The sequence below is a fragment of the Chanos chanos genome, chromosome 1 (assembly GCF_902362185.1).
Source record: "Chanos chanos chromosome 1, fChaCha1.1, whole genome shotgun sequence".
NCBI classification, from domain to species: Eukaryota; Metazoa; Chordata; class Actinopteri; order Gonorynchiformes; family Chanidae; genus Chanos; species Chanos chanos.
Window position 1 is genome coordinate 49023344 of NC_044495.1, and position 19756 is coordinate 49043099.

The following is a 19756-nucleotide window of genomic DNA, read 5'->3' on the forward strand; positions in this document are numbered from 1 at the left end:
ATCTATTCCTTATGAGTTTTGAGATGAATAAATGATCTAATGTATTTCAGATATAATAAGACAGAAACAGTGTACCTGTTTTTTTTCCCACAATATTTCTCAGACATCGTTTAATGAAGCCGCTAGAATGAACACGCTATCAGCTTTATTTATCTTTCTACACGATGGTCGTGTCACTTTGATCTCTATATACTAATGATCTCACTGAAATTTAACAGTTTTAGAGAAATCTCTCTTACAACTTTAAACTAAAAATTAAAAAAAAAAAAAAACTCTTCAAGGAAGTGTAATTTTGAATAGAATCATGCGTTATTTCAGTTATTTTCCGGACGGCTGACTGACCCCTGGTAATGAGTCGTTACTCCTGGTTGCGTAAGGCCTCTAAGATGTCTTTAAGCGGTGGTGGTGCAACAATTGACTAATCTTGAGAAGTGCGACAGACTTCTGACCTAAGCTGCTGATGACATAGTGTATAACAAATTTGCAGTGGCTCTATGCGCTTAGAGAATTAGGCAGTGAAATCAGGGAACAGCGCCATCTGCTGGACCTCTGGGTGCACAAGTGGTTTATCAAAGACATTCACACTAATATTACCACTGCAAACTGCACACGGTCATTGGACGGTGTTTACATTTCCCATATGAATATCTCAGACATGTCACATGCTTAAAATAAAATATATTTAAATACAATTAAACGAACAAACCTATAAAACCTCATATGATTGATACTCAGGATTTTTTTTTTCGTTATATATGAATGATTGAGATAAACTGCTTCGACAAAAATATTTCAATAAGTGTTCTGTGTAAGTTAATGGAAATTCTTCTCTCTCTCTCTCTCTCTCTCTCTCTCTCTCTCTCTCTCTCTCTCTCTCTCCTCTGAACCAGAGTCCACATAAGCTTGTATGAAGCAGTCTAGCACTGTATCGATAATACGACTTAACGACTTATTTATTTTCATTCATAGTTTTATGGAGTCCATGAATCGTAAATCTTTTTCCTTTCATGCTGAAGTGACAATGTTCATAACTAGAAATTACTTCTGCGTTCTTGCCATGGCTGGCATCATTGTGTTTAGATTGCCATCTGGTGGTGATCTTAAGAATAGGCCTGTGCTCACCGGAGACTCATTGTCAAAGCGCTGTTATATCAGTATTACCTCTTATAAAAACATTCGCTAATTGTTCTTGACAGTCTCAGGTTCCGATGGCTTAAAGAACCAGCATATCTCGAATAAGCTGTTACAGCGACTGGCGAATGAAATCTACCACTCAGTTCCCACCACTGTTGAGCATACTAGTAGACTTACTGAACTTCATATAAGGTAGGCCTATTTGTCTGCTGTTGATCGTTGGCAAGTTGTTCTTTAAGCTCTCGGAGGAGGAAAGGCGTCAGACGACTAGCAGTTCCGTTTCAAGAAATGAATTTCTTCCCCGCTGTTTACTCATAGATGTATCATAGTGCAACAGTCTAATCGTACACAATTTTTTAGGTACTTCCAACTAGCTTATCGGTTCCCCGTTCAATGAAGGTTAACAAAAAAATATATATATATTTTTTTTAAAAAAAGACAGGTGTCTAGCTACAAGCAACTGAGAGCACACATGCAACTTCTGACCCCAGTACTTGTGTAACTTCAAAGAGGTGACCCCTCAGTTCTTCTGGGCAAAATTGGCAGTTCAGAACACAAGGCCAAGAGATTTGCTGAAGTTCTTATTAAAGAGATTCATTCATTTTGAGATCATTCAGAGAACAATAAAAATACAAATTCCTCTTCATTGGTAAGAGTACATACTTTCAGGTTGCAGGTAAGAAAAGATCATTTACAAATGTACAAAGGTATCAGAAACAACCTATTTACAGAAACAAAAAAAAAAGAGGTAACATCGTGATAATATCATTTCAAGTCTTTAAACGCTCCTTTAGTCCATTTTCTCAGTAGTAAACTAATGTCATAGAAGTCATAGGACATCATTTAGAGCGTTACAAGATTACGACAACTAGCAGACCAACAGAAATGCTGACTAGGTCTTGTCACCTCTGGGTGTAAGGATTATTTTTAACAGCATGCCTTTAACTGATATACTGGGAAATGTCCCTGAGGATGTGAAATAGTTATGTATATGGAATTATGGATGCAAAAACAAGTAGTCCGTGGGAGTAACTTATATTACTTTGTAAACACTTCAGCAAAACCCAAAAAGGAACATAAAGCTTATATGTCTTTAAAATATAAATAGGTTTTCTCATTAATTGAACTGGTTACAAAAGAGCAGGACATCTTACATATTGCACCTTTGAATTTGATATGGCACTTCATACAATGCATACAATTACTGCTGTACAATACAAGTTGTTGTATTTCGCATTGCGGCACATTTGTAAATCTGATCAGCTGAGATATTTTTGACTTGTCCAGAGTTGAGGTATCCAAGGATAGAGTTACCAGTCCAGAGACTGGCTCCCACCAAGGCAAACCAGACACGCCCAGTGCTCCAGGTCGCCACGGTGAACTGAGAGCGAATGAGGAAGATGAGAAGTACGATGGTTCCCTGTAAGATCAACTTCACGGTCACTTACTGTGGTCTCAGCGCATTTTGTCTTGTGTGGTTAACACCAGCATGCAAATGGGGCAAATTATAATAATACTCTCCTGTTTGAACCTCATACATAGCCTCAGTTGTTTTAATTTAAACAAGACACTGATAAGTCAAGACAGAGGGTGAGAAAATGCAGTCATTCTCATACAGCCAGAGCCACCGATACAAATTAAAATGTAAATTTTATATATCCCCGGAGCAGTTTGTTCACATATTGTAACAGATGAATAATGAGTGATGAAAACTATGCTGCACACAAGTTGTACTTTTAAGGAATCAAAAGGTGTGTGTTCAGTTTGCATGTACTGACCCACAGGATATCATATACGCTCCATTTTTTTCCAACCACCCTTTAACGGTTGTATTAATAACATAAATTGTAAATCACATACCAGGGCTCTGCTGCTGAATTTAGATGCCTCAGCTTTGCTGTGTCGGTTCTGAATTGCAAAAGACACAAAGCTGTCTCCAACCATCATAGCCCCAAAGGCCCGGGTTAGGTGCAGTTGAAGTCCGTTCTCAGACTCTGTGATCTACAGGAATAATGGAACATTCTTTAGAAACATCATTTAATTCCTAGCTCATTTCACTTTAGAAGTGAAAACATTTCTCCATCTTAGTGGCATTATTCATTATGGCGTTTTTGTTTTTGTGTTGGGTTTTGGGTTTCTTTCTGTTGTTTTTTTTTTTTTTTTGTTTTTTTTTTAGAGTTGCAACACCAAATCCCATTTGCCATTTGATTCTGAATCTCAGATTGCATTGATTAGTAAGGTCTTCCAATTTCAAAAGACAATATCATCATATTTGTCCTGCTCCTATGAGAAATGGTTGTCTGAAGAATTACATTCCTCTATATATCACTTGCTCCTTAAGCCCAGATCAGCTGGCGCCGGTAAATAGAAATGGGACATATTTCAAGCAAAAAATAAGAGTGTACCTGTGAACCTAGCAACCAGTCAGGAAAGAGCACCCATAAAAAGCCAAAAACAAAAGTGGCTAAAAAGTCCATTTGAAGAAAAAACTTCTGAGGGTCACTAAAGACTGAATGAAGTTTCACGAATCCTTGTATATGTCTGCGATCCAAGGATATAAGTGTCACACTGCTCACAACGAGGAACAAAAATATCGCCACATCCACGAGAGGGAGCTGCCGAGCAGGAGAAACACAATTCAGTCTACACACAAAGAGTATGTTTCAGTTTTCTGATGCTGAATCTTATTTCATCTTAAATCTGCAGATCTATGTCTACATATTTTCCATCTTTTGACAGGAAAAGGTTACGGAAAATGTGATTAAGGAAAAGATATAAAAGTTTATTCTCTTTTTCCACATAAAACTTTCAGTCCATTTATATCTTGGGAATTCTTACTTGTTCTACGGGTCCTCTGGTAATGATATTTTCACTACAGGTACACAAAACCAGTGCAAGAGAAGCCTTGAAAGAGGTGGGTAAAAAAAACATTTCAGATTTATATCAGAACGTAATGCAAGATTAAACAAAACAACACATTTACTTTCTCTTAACTGAAACTGTAGCAGTTCAAATGAAGTATTTCCAAAAATGGGTAAGTGAACTTACAACAAGTCTGGAACTGGCATGTGCCGTCAGAGAAACGGAACTGTTGCCTTTTTTGAAGAGTAAGAATTTTACATTGCTCGCGAGCCACACACAAACTAGCGACCGCGTTGTTTCAAACTGCGCTCCATCGCCGCCAGGGACCATCCTCTTGAATGAGAGATAAGGGTATAAAAGTTGAACAACTAGTTGCACGTTATTGAATTTAAGTAAAATTTTGCTGTGGACATTTTGTTACGCTTCTAATGAGTGGTGGAAAAAGAACACATACCTCTGAGAAAAACAGATTTTTAGAAATAATCCTACATGCCATAGTTACAAGCAATCCCGCTGTAATTTCTGCTGCTATTATTTGGTTCTCCATTATGTTCATTTGCGTATTCGCTCGCATGTTTAATTATGGTCCAAGCTTTTTCAGTGAATTCAGTAGAAAACGGTTGCGAGACGACAGAGTAGTCTCACGTCTACAGTCTACTCACTCCAAGGCTTGGCTATGTAAGTTTTGCCTTACACAACCTAGTTATGAAACCTCTTTCGGAGGGGGTCCTTTGTGCGTTGGGTAACAAAACACAGCCCCTCAGTTTTTCAGCTGACAGCGGCTGGCTGCGCTCAGGAATGTCTGGCAAATCCTTAGCCTAACTAATGATCATATAGGATAAGAAACCAACACTGAAAACGTACGGGCCAGTGACCTAGTATCTCCTAAATCATTCATTTCCAGTCATTCTAACCCGGATTAAAGAGAGTAATCGTCTAGTCACCAATGTAAGGAGCATTTGTTCAAACATTTCTGAATGTAGGCTACGTTGCTGTGTCACACGTGACTGGTAGAATAGAACTAACAGAATAGAAAAAATTGTCAGGTAGATCTGTCAGAGACTATGCCACAACCATTGAGCCTACACAGAAGTTTAGCTTATGCCACAACCCATATTCAGAAATTCAGTTTATTTTCGAGTTTGAGAACTTTGTGGCCAATGGAACGGAATGAAACATGCTCTGTATGAAAAACTGAAGCAGCTAAATACTCCACAACGTTTACATCACACCCTGCAGAGACCCAGCATGTTACTGATCGTTTTTAAAATCTGTTCGTACGTCATTCTAATCTTTAGGAAGTCTAACATAGTAGGCCTACTCACAGTCTCTAAATTTACGGTTGTTCGCGTATACCACATTCTTGGCTAGGATTTGTCCACACGAGTGACATAACTGGATAAGATCCAATAGGTCTTTATTTTAGCTCTCACCAAAAAAAAAAACAACTTTCGAATGTTCCTTTGCTTAAACCCTATAGGCATTTTATTTATTTATTTCCCGAGAAAATGTTGTCACTAAATTTAAATGACGGTAAATCGATCATAACTTCGATGTACGGTAATCCAATTAATATCCATGGGTGGTCTTCTCCGATGAGTTTAACTGTGATGTCAGACAGGTCAAGCAAAGAATTATAAAGATTGAATAAAATTCAAAATAAGCTGCAGAAAGATACTGACCAGGTATTTACTCGTATTAGCAGCGTGGAGTGTAAAATTGTAAATGGCACGTTATATTCCTGGCACATCCACACGTGACATTCAATTCTGATTTGGCAATGACCCTAGAAACAGTGCAATAAGATTTTTTTGTTGTTTTTGTTGTTAAACACAGTGAAGCCAAAGTACTTCCCCCTCTAAAGTAGATTTCAATTGTAATACATACTTTGCTTTGCTCCCTTTGAGGTTACATTATTCTTAAAGTGATTAGGATGTGTGGGCCATTGTTAAAAGATGAAAAATATTTTTTGATCAAAGGACTTACTCTTACTTTTTTCGTTAGCTTTTTTCATGACGCCTTTTTAAGCCACACTAAGTTCTGAGTTTGTCAAAGTCCGCGTGTTATGGGCCATCTTCATTCTTCCACTGTTGGCACAATGAATGACACAACACATGGCAAGTTGTGTTTTGCTGGGGGCTGCGTGTTCTTTTAGTGCGCGCTGATTTTTGAGCCGTAACATTCACTGTTTTTGGTCTTTATTGATTTAACCCTTAAATGTGATTTTGTTTGTTGTTTGTATGTTTGTTTGTTTGTTGCTAAAGTAGGATTTATAAACTACTTTTAAATGGAAATCTTCAATGTTTAACCAAAGCGGTAAGTTCTTGCCAAAGGTGAGGAGTCTTCTAAAACAGACGGCTCAGGTCTCATCTATGCGTAGCCAGTGCAAGAATGTTCATTTCACAAAGTGTTGTGCTGTGTTGAGAGAAATGCAAACAAACACAGATAACAATATGATACACAGAGGCATAATGATAAGTCGCAGCCTACTATAAATTCTCAAAAAACAATTCAGCAGGCCTTGTGAAAGGCCATGGAACAGTGCTGTAGTAACAAATGAACTCAGTCATCTAAGAATGGCTAGGAACAGTTCGTTGTTCCACAGACCAGGCAGCTTAGTGCTTATTTTGATGCAGAGGTTCAGTAGTCAAATCTACTAGCTTTAATTCAAACTTTTTTTTCCTTACTGTGGTTCTTTTTGTCAACTTAGGGAGCAGCTAAACAGCTTAAATCTTTAACGACCATCAAACGGCTTTCTCGTTCACTCAGATGATTTCAGTAATTCCACTTTCAGGCTAGGTTTGCTTCTTTGCCAAATGGACACATTATTTGTCTTTTGTGGCCAGAAAAAAAGGAAGCTCCTTTATTATACTCAGAAAAAACGGGAATTACGCGTTGGTTTTTAAGTCTGAATGAAAGTGCTGTTGTTGCTTATATGCAAAGCCTTTGTCTGGCCCTGTTTTCCTCCTCGTCACATGTCCAGTACTGTGAAATGCTGAGCCTAAACCCCAAAACACTTGATACATGGTTTGCGGTTTCTCTGAACCACAGTCTAGTAATTTTCTTCCGACCAAAATTGACAAAATGTTGTATGCAAAATGTCCACTCTAATCTCTCTCTCTATTTTTTTTATTGTTTTGAGTTCTAAAACTACCACGGCTCTATAACCACAAGAACTCTAAGATTCATATGATTAGAAGAGGGTCATTTTATTCTAAACAGTCATTGACCACCTTATTGTTTTCATTTTTTAATTTTTGCAGCAGTAATGAAATTGAATCCAGGAATATTAATGTAAAAAATGATGTTAGATATGTGTGACCAAGCAGCATATGAACTCTTTTTTAGTACACTGAAACGAAATAGACTAATTTCACCACAGACTTCTTCTCAAGTTCCATAACTGTGAAATTGCATTAGTTTTTTAATATCCTTTCACGCATGTTTTGCTGAACTTCTAGAAACGTTCCAGTCTGAGATCGACCAGTGATCAGTCTTTCACAGTGGTAGTGAGAGATCAGTTTTTCCTACTGAAACACACTGAAAGCATTGAAGTGAACAAAGATGAAATATGTACATGTTTATGCTTTATAGTATGTATGGAGTTAATTCTGTGAGAACACACCTCACATATTTATTTCATATTTATTTTTCCTAGTTACTTCTGTTCAGAGATATGTAAATCAGTTTGTCTCTTTGAATTACAATTTCACACACACAATCAAATCCTTAACCAAAAAAAACCCATATAATTTTGCATTTATTTCTACAGCAACAAAGAAATGTGCAACATATGACAGAGGTATAAAAACTGGTGTTAATAACATGATCTCATGAGGGAGTGAAGTATTACAGAGGTATAAAAACTGGTGTTAATAACGTGATCTTATGAGACAGTCATTTTTTTTCTTTTTTCCCCCAGAAACAATGATAACCTCAGGGAAACAACTTCTTCCATAATCAGAATGCTCTGACATGAATATGGGCCTAATGGTGAATTACTGTCTTTGAAGTGTCCTCTAACATATCACAAAAGTCCCTGGGAAACCCAAATCATATTATCCAGTTTATGCAACCTTGGACTGGTTTACATTTTACAATTCTGTAAAGGAACAGCCTTTCTTGCAAATCAAGTTCTGATCAGTAGACACGTACTAGCACACCCTGTCATACTTGGATATCTGATTTTTCTATAGCCTATTCATGACCTCTACACTGGTTTTCACGGAAGAGTAGAGGAACAGAATAAGAGAAAGGAGAAGTGGTAAACTGTGGTAAAAGAAGTCAGTTTTTTCCCACCTCTCCTTCTAGCTCAACTACTTCAACACCACACTATTCTGAGAGAGGATGTAGTAATGTACCTATGAATGATGAACCATATGAATCATTTCTGAGACATCTAATGCATTCATCCACATTCTTGGCTGCTCTGTAAAACCCTTGAGTTGATGTTCAAATGTTAACCCACATAACGTGTGTCTTTAAAGTAATTAATACATTCTTTAACATATGCATATGTAAACACAGAAACAACATGGAGGACATTTCCACACAAGACATTAAAGAGTAATTCATGCGGTGAGAGTCCAAGAAATTACTTTATCAAAACACATCATCCCTTTATCGCGCGTCAATCGAGGATGGTGAACTTGCGTCCGGTGCGGAAATAGTTTTCGATCTCCTCTAAGGTTCTTCCCTTTGTTTCTGGCACACACACGGCAGTGAAAATAATATTCACCACACAGATTATACCATGGAACAGGAAAGGGACAAACAGTCCATAGGTGTCCTGTGGGAAAGAAGTTAGTTTTTCATTAAAAAGGAGAGACAACAATCAGACACCAGTGTTTCTGAACAGAATGGGCATCATAAGAAATGATCCCAATATCAAAGTGAAGTACGTGGAGCTATCCTTAAGTATAATGTTCAATGTGATTCTAAAACACCTCCTTTCTTTAATCAAGGAAAGTGATTTAAAATCTTCTGTTGACGGTTTGTGTTGTCCAAACAAACAAAACACACCAAATTCTAAACCTTTGAAAGATTTTTAAATAACATTAAAAGTAATGAAAACAGAAGAAATGAGTCATTGTGCCTGACCAGAAGTTCATTTTGAAATGATACTCACTGATGAAATCAAGTCATTGCATAGTATGGGGCAGTGGTAGGAAGTGAAATTGCTTATGCTTAACTGCGTGGATCCCTAGCGGGTAAGATCGTTTAAAATGAAAGAGAAAGCTGAAACTCACCACCACATGCATGAAGACCTGAGTCAGGATGAAAGCAGTTATCCAACTCACACCGACACACAGCCCAGAGGCCACGCCCCGGGCACCCAAGGGCAAAACCTCAGACATCAGCAACCACGTGATTGGACCCCAGCCCATAGCATAACCTGGACATACGATGGGGAAAAGATATTAAATGTGCACATGTGCGTGTGTGTGTGTGTGTGTGTGTGTGTGTATGTGTGTGTATGTCTCTACACACATGTGTGCAAGAGGACAGTCATTTCACATAAAAATCGATTAAGAGACATAAGCATGTAGACAGTTCACTAATGGCCAAAATTCATTTGCACAGCAGTCCGAGAACAGGAAGATTATCAGACAAATATGTCTTGGATTATGGATAGATAGTCTTTATCACTCACCGAATATAATGACCATTGTAGCGATAAGAGGAATGAGAGTGATGGGATTAAAGGCCTGAGGCGACGCGGATCCATACGTCTGCACGTCATCTGGCTGAAACGTGTGGTTACCAGGCTGACATGGTGTCACGTGGGTGTACATGGTCATTGTAAGCATGGACAAATACATCAAGAACCCTGAAGAGCAAGATAAAGGAAAAAGACAATTAATCATTTGGATGCAGTACATGGTCCCATTAATTCACGGCTATTACATAAATGTAATGAAACATCACAGCTCTCCCCTACTCTTCTGCATAATAATAATAATAATAATAATAATAATAATAATAATAATAATAATAATAATAATAATAATGACATTAACAAACCTAATGCACCGTGCTGGCATTGGAAGAGAAAGAGAGATAGCCAAATGACAATGAAATCATAAATTTGCAAAAAATTATATTTAGCAAACAATGTAGACAGCAAACCTGATGTGTAAAGGAGAGCTTTTCTGCCGGCCTTATCCATCAGACTAGCAGCAATGACAACAGACACTAATCTCACAGCCCCAACCAAAGCAGCGTCGTATTTGGGCTCCTGGATGAAGAGAAAGAGAAATAAGTACGGGAGATAAATAAATAGGAATACTGGTAAATGAACAGATTACATGAGAAATCACCAGTTTAAGTACTGTTAAAGGAACATGAGAGCTCAATGGCAAAAATGTGCCTGGAAGCTAACTGGTGTTTCAAAATATTCCATTTCATATCATATTCCTTGTCTTTTTATTTGACTCCTCTGAATCAGATATTAAATTCCAGCTCTGTGACATGACTGTACAAGTCTGAAACCGCTTTCTGTTGTTGTTCCTGTTTGCAGAACTGCATGTGAATGAATGTGTCTGTAGGCATAAAACTGTGGAAGTATCAAGGGTGTGTTTAAAGAGATCACAATCCGCTGAGTTTCTGGAATGTGTGACTCACCAGGGAGATGTTTGTCTTGTGGAAGATGGGCTCAAGGTACACTAAAATGGGTGTTATCCCAGTCATCTGCTGCAAAAATCGCATGCCTATGGAGATCAGGATGGGTTTGTAGTACCGCGGCTTGGTAAGCTCAGAGAACTGGAGTTTACCCTAGAAAAGGGAACATAAGGGGAACATAAAAGTATATATATATATGTCATAACACAACTCTACAAACTGTATGTAAATACAGAGAGTCCAGAACAAAATGTTTGAATTTTACAAAACAACACTGTGTCTGAGAATAAAATTACGATTGCCTTTTTAGTATCAACAGCAGAAGCAATTAAAAAGAAATTTCATGTAGATGACATCACTTCACGATGCTGACTGTGTCGTTTTTTTTCACCTGAGATTTAATGCTTCTCTCTATCTGGTTCAGTTCGGTCATATAGTCGGAGTCTGAGCCCCGGAGCCACTCCAGGGCCCTGCTGGCTTCCTCCTGTTTGCCGTTAGTGATGAGGTAACGGGGCGAACGGGGCATGAAACACAGTAAAACCACCATGATGACAGCAGGGACTTCTCCTGCCACGGCAAGCCATCTCCATGGCAACACCAGTCCTGCAGGGAGAAAGAAAAAAGTGTCAGAGAATTACATTATACTCAGGGCATATAATCACAGAATGTTAAACACAAAAAGTTAAGAATGTTTAAATTTGTGTGGAAAAATACAGCTGAGGATATGGTTGAAACTGAATTCTGCGCTGTGAGCAGAAAAGAGGACTGATTTGGTTGGGTGGTTCAAAATTGAGGAAGTTAAGGCTCTTACCCAGTGCATAGAGTGCCAGACTTCCAAAGACGGCGGTAATTTGAGGACATGAACCCATAGCACCTCTGACTGACGGATGTGAAATCTCGGACACGTAGACCTGCAATTCGATCAGATTATTAACGGCACATTCCACTTATTCACTTAATTCAGATTATAATAAATTCCCAAAACTTTTTGTCCAAAACCTTCAGCTAATGCAAATCACACAAAAACGCTTTTTTTTCTGACTGATTTACAACATTTTCCTCTAAACGATAAGTCCAAGTCCGAGTTTTTGGATTTTGTGTAGACATCTGTTATTATCTTATTCAAAACTATCACATGAATCTCATGTATTTTATCCTTCTCCTATTAGTAATTATAACTATTGCGCTCTAATTTACAGCACTTTAATAAGTGAGCTGTTTTAAAATACTATACATTACAAAACGTTAAGTGTAACGACACGCCTATTCAAACATATTGGTGAAAGTTATTGAAACTCATAGCAACCAGCTGACCTACAGGAATGGAAGCAGCAGTCATGCCACCCGCGATGCCGTTCAGGAATCGGCCCACTTGTAACATCCAGATCTCCTGGGCACTTGCCATCACCAGGTAGCCCACCACAGATGGGATGGAAGACATCATAATGCTCAGTTTCCGCCCAATCTTGTCATTCAGCAGCATGGCACCAAGGCCTCCTGCAGCCGCCCCCAGCGTGAACACCGACTAATGGGTACAACGGGGAAAAAAGTTAAAAAAAAAACAAAAACAAAACTGTAAACTTTAAACTGTAAACTGAGAAACTGGAAACTTTTTCAGAACTCAGTGGGTAATTCTGTTTATTCTATCTTTTAAACTGACATGGCTTTGGAAACTCCTGTGTCATGAAGATGGAAATTTGTGTCATGGAGTTGGAAATTTGTGTCATGGAGTTGGAAATTTGTGTCATGGAGTTGGAAATTTGTGTCATGGAGATGGAAATTTGTGTCATGGAGATGGAAATTCTGTCTTTTTTTACGTGCTCCTTTCCCCTTTTTTTCTTTCTTTCTTTCTTTCTTTTTCTCGCATTCTCTCTCACACACAAACACTCTCTCTCTGTTTCTCTCTCTCTCACACACACACACACACACACACAAATACACACATACAATCTCCTTTTCTTTTCTTTTTTCTTCTGAGAGAGTAACCATTTGTATTAAAACAAGAAACTCTTACCCCAAACCAGGACACCTGTTGAACATTCATCTTCATCCGTGGGTCATCATCCATTTGAAGCTGTGGGATAACTGGGGATGGGTACACCATGGAGAAACCAAAACTGAAATTGCCCAAGACAGCTGAAAACACAGCCAGGTAGAGCCTGCCATTTCTGGGAGGGTAAAATTACACATACAGTATTTTATTTATTTACTAAAAAGTAGAAACGTGATACTGAAAAAACACTCAAGTTGCACATCTACAACAGTTTAGAAACAAAAAAGATCAGATTTGTAATCTTAGAGAATTACCTTACTTTCCTCCTTGTATTTAGCAGCGGTGTGTTTTCATTCATGTTCTTTTCTCTAGTTTACGATGCAGACTGTCACTTTTTACAACATCTCCTTTAAGTCAAGTGTTCAGGCTGCAATTCGGGAATTTCTTTACTGGTCACAAAAAGGAAGAGAATACCCCACCCACAGAGACGACAGAGACGCCCGGAACATATATTTCTATACGTCATACCCGTTTATTCTGGGATTGCGCAAATCGGTTGTCAATTTTAGGGAAAAGAAAAGCTAGCAGTCAAGAGAATATTTGACTTTAAATTATATTACGTGGCCAAGGATTTTACACCAGTTTGTTGACAGCGCGAGCATGCGCAGTTTTTCGAATTTGTATCTGCTGGCAACACGTTGTAATGTTTACCGTTTCCTGGCACCCACGAAACACAACATTTAGCCATTAGAGTAATTTACAAATTGTATTTTTTCCGCTGAAGAAAACAAATGAAGATGGAAAATTATGTGGTAGCTACCTGTCATGTTCTTTGCATATGTACTTAGGGTTTAAGACACTAGCACCTCTGTGAAACGTTTCAGCGCTGAGCCAGGAGACAACCTAATTTTAGCTTGTAAATTTGTAGGGAGAATGCTAGCTACTTAGTGTAAGTTATATTGCGTTAAGCGCTGCACTGATTCTGTGCAAAACCAGAGATACCGGAACACTGCTCTGTCTCAGTCTTCAAATCTTATTCGTGTGCCTTTATTACACTTGTTTTGATCAGGTCTTAGACGCCATGTGCCCAAGGTCCACCGGTACAACTCTTTTTGTAGAGGACAGAGGCTCTGGCTCGGAACGCACGTTAAAAAAGGTAGTTCAAGCGTAATTGGCATGCTAAGGTGTAGCATAATTTCTGTGTTTTGTTCCCATAAAATAATATCAAAAGTGTCCTACAGGTCGAATGCCTGGATGAAGGAGCAGCCAATCAAGCTCTGCAGGAGGTTGTCCATCTTTCTTTCTCTACAATCAGTTATTTAACGAAACAGAGTTTACATCCTTCTAATCTCCTTAAAGATATAACTTAAACAGTGCTTGGTAAAACATAACAATATGATATCAATAATGTAAAATGACAGTGTCTACTGGATCACAGTAACTTAAAACATTACTCTTGTTTGTTTCCTCATTTCCCCTGATTTTGGCTTTTTTTTCCCCTCCCTTGGCATCATCCCTATCTCTGCATTTACAGGCACTTTGTTTGCTTCAGCTGAGTCACTCAAACATTGTCAAATACAGAGAAATGTTCATATCCTGGGACAAAAGTGTAAGCTCGCAACTTTTAATACTGCTTAAACATTTTTGACGCATTAGAGGAGAAACACATTTGAATTAGAGGAGAAACCCTTGGATTCAAATGCCTTGCTACAGCTTTTTGGCACTGCATGGAAATGCCTGTCTTTTTTGTGCCATTAAAAGTTTCCTGAGTGAATCTAAAAATGCACGTTTAATTTTAGATCTCCTCAGTAATACTTTCCATGGTGATGGATTGTCCTTACACAACAACTCTGAGTGATGCCATCTGTTACCATAGGGAGCAGAGACAGACGTTTGATAACAAGGTATACCAAATAAGAAAGCCTGGTAAGCATTTATCGACTGTCTAGACTCTCATTTCACGTTTTTTTTTTTTTTTTGCAGTCAAAACATTTAGAAACTCACAATTACCACGTTCAATTCATCAGGTCTTGTTAAACAACAAAGCGCTGCTGTCTCTCCCTCAGGTCATCCAGTTGTTCCTAGGACAGATGGTGGATGCTCTTACCTACCTACACAGGCACAATATTGTTCACAGGTTGTTTGTTTGTTTGTTTGTTTTCATTGTGTATCTTTCACAGTGCTGACATAAACGAGTCTGATTTTCCAGTTTTTTACGTTTACGTATGTGACCGTTAAGAAATCTGAAACCGTCGAACGTCTTGATGGATGAAGGGCCGTCGTTTCGCATGTTTGATTTCGGGACTGCGTCGATTCTCGAAGACAGGCTTGAGACGCTAAAATGGATTAAGTGCTCAGAGCGCACCCTCCACGCCCTGAAAGGTACGCTTGTGCCTTGTCTTCATCGATGACACTCATCATTTTTAATTATTATAACTGTAATGCTTCATTCACACTTCCCGTAGTGGCCAATGCGTGCATGGCTCCAGAGAGTGTGACCCAGCGACAGTGGACTGAGAAGACTGATGTTTGGTCTCTGGGCTGCATTCTGTTGGACATGCTCACCTGTCACGTGGTTGACGTATGTCTGACAGAACATTCTCTTTTTCTCAGCACCTTACCGTACAGCTGACACCGTAGGGCATTTGTCATCTGAAACATTTTACCAACATTGATTTTGCTGATGTTGTTGTTCTCTCTTCAGGACACTTGTTGTTTTTAGAACAGTGATGTAAATAATTCAGTTCGATTGTCACAACTCTAAGAATAATTGTCTTGGGCTTCAGTCACATGCCTTGTCAAAAAGAAATCCACTGGACATACTATGCATTTTGAGCGCCCTCTAGTGACGAGGTGCTGTGATAACATAACTACCTGAACTCATTGTAATGTCCATGCTCTTTCAGTGTCATTAATAATGTGGGGCACTGTGTGCTTTGTGTGTCCAGGTGGAGACCTCACAGAATCAGCTCTTTCAGATTAAAGAGAGTCTGAGCACGCTGAATATCGTCACATCCAAAGACTTTCACCTGCTCCTTACCATGATGTTTGACCCAAACCCCCAAACCAGGATCAATGTTTGGTTAGTGTCTTTGAGAGCCATATTCAAATATGATCACAGGATTCATTAATGTAGGGCAAGGGTTCAGACCAAGCAGAGACACATTTCTGATCATCAACAAATGTTTTTTTTAAATAGCCCCACTTTTGCATGCAGACTTGCTTAAGAACATCTTAAGATACATTGAACTTCGGCTACTTAGGTTATTCAGTGTCCAAAGCCTGAAGTCAATTCTGCCCTGTTTTAGATGATTTTATACTGGGTTTTTTGAACTGTAGACCCTGGTCAAAAAGCACATTTACTGAATATCTGGGCCTGAACCTCCGTTGAGCAAGCCAAAAAAAAAAAAACAAGTTCCACAAGTTGCACTTAATACACTGTTAGTATTAGCATTAGCTACAGAGTGAGAAAAACAGACAGAATAGATCATCTTTCTTTGTTGTGCTAATATAGGGAACTTGTGAATGAGGATGTTGTGAAACAGTGTCTTACCATCTGTGGCTCCACTCTGCATGTGGTGAAGAAGAGTCTTCCACCAGGGGTTGCTGGACCTCCATTCACTGAGGGGTTTGACAAAGTTCTCGGTATGTTTAAACAACATATAAAATCTAATCTCTGTGCCCGAATATAGTCATCTGTGTTCGGCGTCCCTGAAAGATACATGCTTAGAGTTAGGCATTTGAAAAACAATTCATCTTGTATTACGGGGGTTTCTGTCCTCTTGAATCACAGAGTTCATGCAGATTCACAGTTATGTCCAGAGTGTTCAGAATTCTGTCCTGTCCTATCTGCTGGAGGAAGAGAAGAAAGGTAATGCTTTTCACTTCTACCAAATGATCATTAATAGCAGTCACTTTCTATGGGTGTAACAGAACAGTCTGAAGAAACTCATCTTGTTGCTGACTGAGAATGATTTCTGATCATAGCACATGAGTTTAGAATTGGCTGCAAAAATGGATCAGTAGACAGATAATGTATATTTGATAATTATGTCAGCGGGGAAACTTTGAGCCCTGTTCAGCTAAAATAACTTCATCACAACATTTGTATCGCTAATACATGTCTGTGTCTGAATGCTGTTTCTTCTCCAGTACTGAACTGTATGGACCATTTAATAAACCTTATATCTCTTTATATCTCTGTTATGTATCTCAGTGTTGGACAGGGCCAGTGATGTGGTGAAGTCTGTGTCGTCTGCTATGCTGAATCATCTGGACTGTGCAGAGATCCAGCTGAAATCCTGCCAGCTATTACAGCGATGTTTACCAGCAGGTAAGTCAATAGAAGTCTGTTGTGCTGGCTCAGAGGAGGGGAGAGCCGTCCTTTAACACTGTTTATTATTTAGCTGTCGTCACACTTTACCATCACAGTCTTTTGTAGAATGGCCTTATTGAATGCTTGAAAAAGCCAGAGGCTGTATTTCCTGCTGCTGTGTTTACCTGCTGGATCCGAGTGACGTTTATCTTGACTCAGGTTGTTTTATTGGAACATTGTCTCAGTTCAGGGCAGCGGCATAAGTGTGCGTGTCAATGTGAGGAAGATTGTGACCTGCGCCCTCCGGACTGCGCAGACATATCCCACGCACACAGATCTGCTAACTCGTACCTTTCAAATCCTCAACCTCATCTCAGGGGATGGTGGGTGTTTTCTAAGCAGACGAAACCTCTGGTCTGGACACTTTTTCACTCAGAACTCTCATTAGCTCCCTTCTGATAACAGGCCTCAACAAAAGGGCTTCACTCAGTTCTGTTAATTACAAGTTTATATTCATACCCATACACACAGTTAAATGTGTATACATACAGTATATTCATGTAAAGAGTATATAGATCAAGGATGGGGAGAATGGCTGGGTGTGTGCATAAAAGCTTTATAGGAATTCATTCTCAAAAATGATTGTAATTTATAATGGTAACTTCAATATTACTCTCAAAATGTTGCTCTCTCTATCACTTTCCTTCTCTCTCTCAAAAAAAATGTGGATGCATATTTTTAGAGGAGACAGCTGAAGAAATTGTGGAACAAGGCGGAGTCCAGGAGGTGGTGAAGACACTAAAGGCATATCCAGAGAATGCAGAGATGGCCAACCTCTGTTTGAAGTGCCTCAAGAATGCTCTGACACAAGGTGACACACTTTTATAATTACAAAAGTAAACAATCACCGTCTGAATAACTGAACACCGGGCTCATTCTATCTACATGTCATTTGTTTTTGCCTGTGTGGTGTGACAGCGAAAACCCCCGTGTGTCTTTAAAACTCTCTAAGGTGGCAGTGCCATTGAATCGGTCGGAGGTGTTGTTGAGACAGTGTGTTTGGTTGGAGAGACTCACCTGCAGAATGAGGCTGTGACTGAGCGTGTGTGTGCCGTGCTTAAGTCCTTGACCAGACTAGGTGAGAGATTAACACCTGGAAGGTGTTGAGAACACTACAAAAGTACAATGCATATGGAAAACAGCTGGCCTTGAAAAGACTGTCATTTATCGCACTGTGTCTAATTATGTGATGAGTGACTGACACATATTGTATAATGCTTTATCCACTGAACATGGTTCAGCACTAATTTGTCAAAATACACATATATATAGCATATATATATATATCATATATTTCTGTGTGCCCATACTTGATACTACTGCAGCCTGAATTACCATAGAATTAAAAAATACAGTTATGGAAAAGTGGAAAGTAATTAGTTGGTCAGTGAGTTACTAGTATATGATGTGAACAGAATAAGAGTATTGAGCACTAACTCTCCCTTCCTGCTGTGCAGGTTTGTCTGAAGATAAACACATTGAGGATTCTGTCTTCGTCTTGATGCACTCTCTGAGTATTCATGCAAGCCAAAGCCGTATAATGAATGACATCTTCATAGCCCTGGCCAGCCTGGTCAGTGTATCAGGTGAGAGCAGAACACCTGGAACTGCCATAGTTACGCTACAGTAATTTTACCTTTAGGGGACAAAGTACACTAGAGAAGTGGTGGTAAAAAAATGTTAATGGTCTTTAAATGTTGGCAAATTTGCATGGGAGAGTAAATTCAATGCCGTTTTTTCAGCAGTTCTAGCTCTAATATTAAAGTGCGGCCCAGGTGCATTGTATGATTGGAAAAATAGGCAACACAGACTCAACTCAAGACAGACCACATCTCTGATAGAGTGCATGTGATGAAAAAATATGATGATGACAGACTGAATCTAGGTAATTAAGTTTCACAAGATAGCCAACTGCAAGAGAACTTGAGCTTTAAGGGTGGATGTCACTTGTTAACCATTTACTGTTGGAGGTCTAATGTACTCTATGAGAAAGCCCTGTTTTGCTGTAGTGTCTTGTGGTATGTGTAGTACTTGTATTAGGGAAATAATGTGGGTTTGAAGAAACATTAAAGTCACAGTAATGAGGAATGCATGGTAGACAACGCATTATCAAAACCCTGTTCTACCCGTTAGCACTGGCTGCTCGCAGACTCCTCTTCACCTCTAGTGGAGGAAGTGGCATAGCTCTTCTCAAGGAGGCCAGACTGAAACATCCTGGAGATCCAGAAGTTTCTGAGAACGTGTGCAGACTGTGGGATATGTTGACACAGTATGGTGAGTGTGTTATTTTCTGTGTTATGGACAGATCTAGATGTGAACCTCCGAGGGAAAAAAAGCACTTCATTTGTTTTGGGGTTTTGTTTTTTTTTTTGTTTTTTTTTATAGATGATATGATTCCAGAATTGCTTGTCGAGAATGTAGAAGAGGATCTGAGCCAGCTGCTGACAGAGTTTGCATTAAATAAGGTAAGATCGGAGAGGTGAAGTGTACAAATGCAACATGTAAGATTTCATGGTGGACAGATTAGACACTGAGGTCACATTCTTATTGTCATGTATTGTCATGTTTTTCTCTCTACTAGGAAATTACTCGGTTGACACAACAGACTATATTGCGACTGAAGAGCCTTGATGATGAAGAGACAACCATCTCTGCTTGACTTTTATCAACCTGTATTTAAATAAATGTCCAGATGGCAGTAAAAAATGATACGCATTTGCACATTGTACTTTCGCTGGCACTGTGTCAGATATTAAATGTCAGTATAATTT

The 19756-nt window shown here is 39.0% G+C and overlaps 2 protein-coding genes across 2 annotated transcripts; one reads left to right on the top strand and one right to left on the bottom strand.

Annotated features, from left to right (window-relative positions):
• Positions 1-8626: 8626 nt before the first annotated feature.
• On the bottom strand, positions 8627-12968 carry slc2a6 (solute carrier family 2 member 6). Its single transcript, XM_030764760.1, has 10 exons — positions 12937-12968; positions 12632-12794; positions 11936-12142; positions 11429-11528; positions 11009-11220; positions 10621-10770; positions 10126-10234; positions 9650-9826; positions 9246-9391; positions 8627-8785 (listed from the first exon to the last, which is right to left on the bottom strand). The coding sequence occupies exons 1-10, from the start codon at positions 12966-12968 to the stop codon at positions 8627-8629; spliced, it is 1455 nt and encodes a 484-aa protein (XP_030620620.1).
• Positions 12969-13407: 439 nt separating this feature from the next.
• On the top strand, positions 13408-19644 carry LOC115804366 (serine/threonine kinase-like domain-containing protein STKLD1). Its single transcript, XM_030764772.1, has 19 exons — positions 13408-13422; positions 13680-13766; positions 13852-13896; positions 14145-14219; positions 14410-14514; positions 14677-14747; positions 14850-14971; positions 15076-15191; positions 15559-15692; positions 16125-16255; positions 16404-16481; positions 16827-16957; positions 17242-17308; positions 17668-17796; positions 17938-18063; positions 18443-18571; positions 19119-19259; positions 19371-19450; positions 19567-19644. Exons 1-19 carry the CDS (start codon positions 13408-13410, stop codon positions 19642-19644), a joined length of 1860 nt encoding a protein of 619 aa, XP_030620632.1.
• Positions 19645-19756: the final 112 nt, after the last annotated feature.

Bases quoted from the DNA above. Each gene is read 5' to 3' on its own strand.
- LOC115804366 (XM_030764772.1), top strand. The intron at 14,972-15,075 runs GCACCCTCCACG...CACTTCCCGTAG, and splicing joins ATGGATTAAGTGCTCAGAGC to TGGCCAATGCGTGCATGGCT. The intron at 17,309-17,667 runs GTGGGTGTTTTC...GCATATTTTTAG, and splicing joins CAACCTCATCTCAGGGGATG to AGGAGACAGCTGAAGAAATT.
- slc2a6 (XM_030764760.1), bottom strand. From the start codon at position 12,968: ATGAATGAAAACACACCGCTGCTAAATACAAG. The intron at 12,795-12,936 runs GAGGAAAGTAAG...TGTGTAATTTTA, and splicing joins ACACCGCTGCTAAATACAAG to CCCTCCCAGAAATGGCAGGC. The intron at 9,392-9,649 runs GTGAGTGATAAA...TCGTATGTCCAG, and splicing joins TACAATGGTCATTATATTCG to GTTATGCTATGGGCTGGGGT.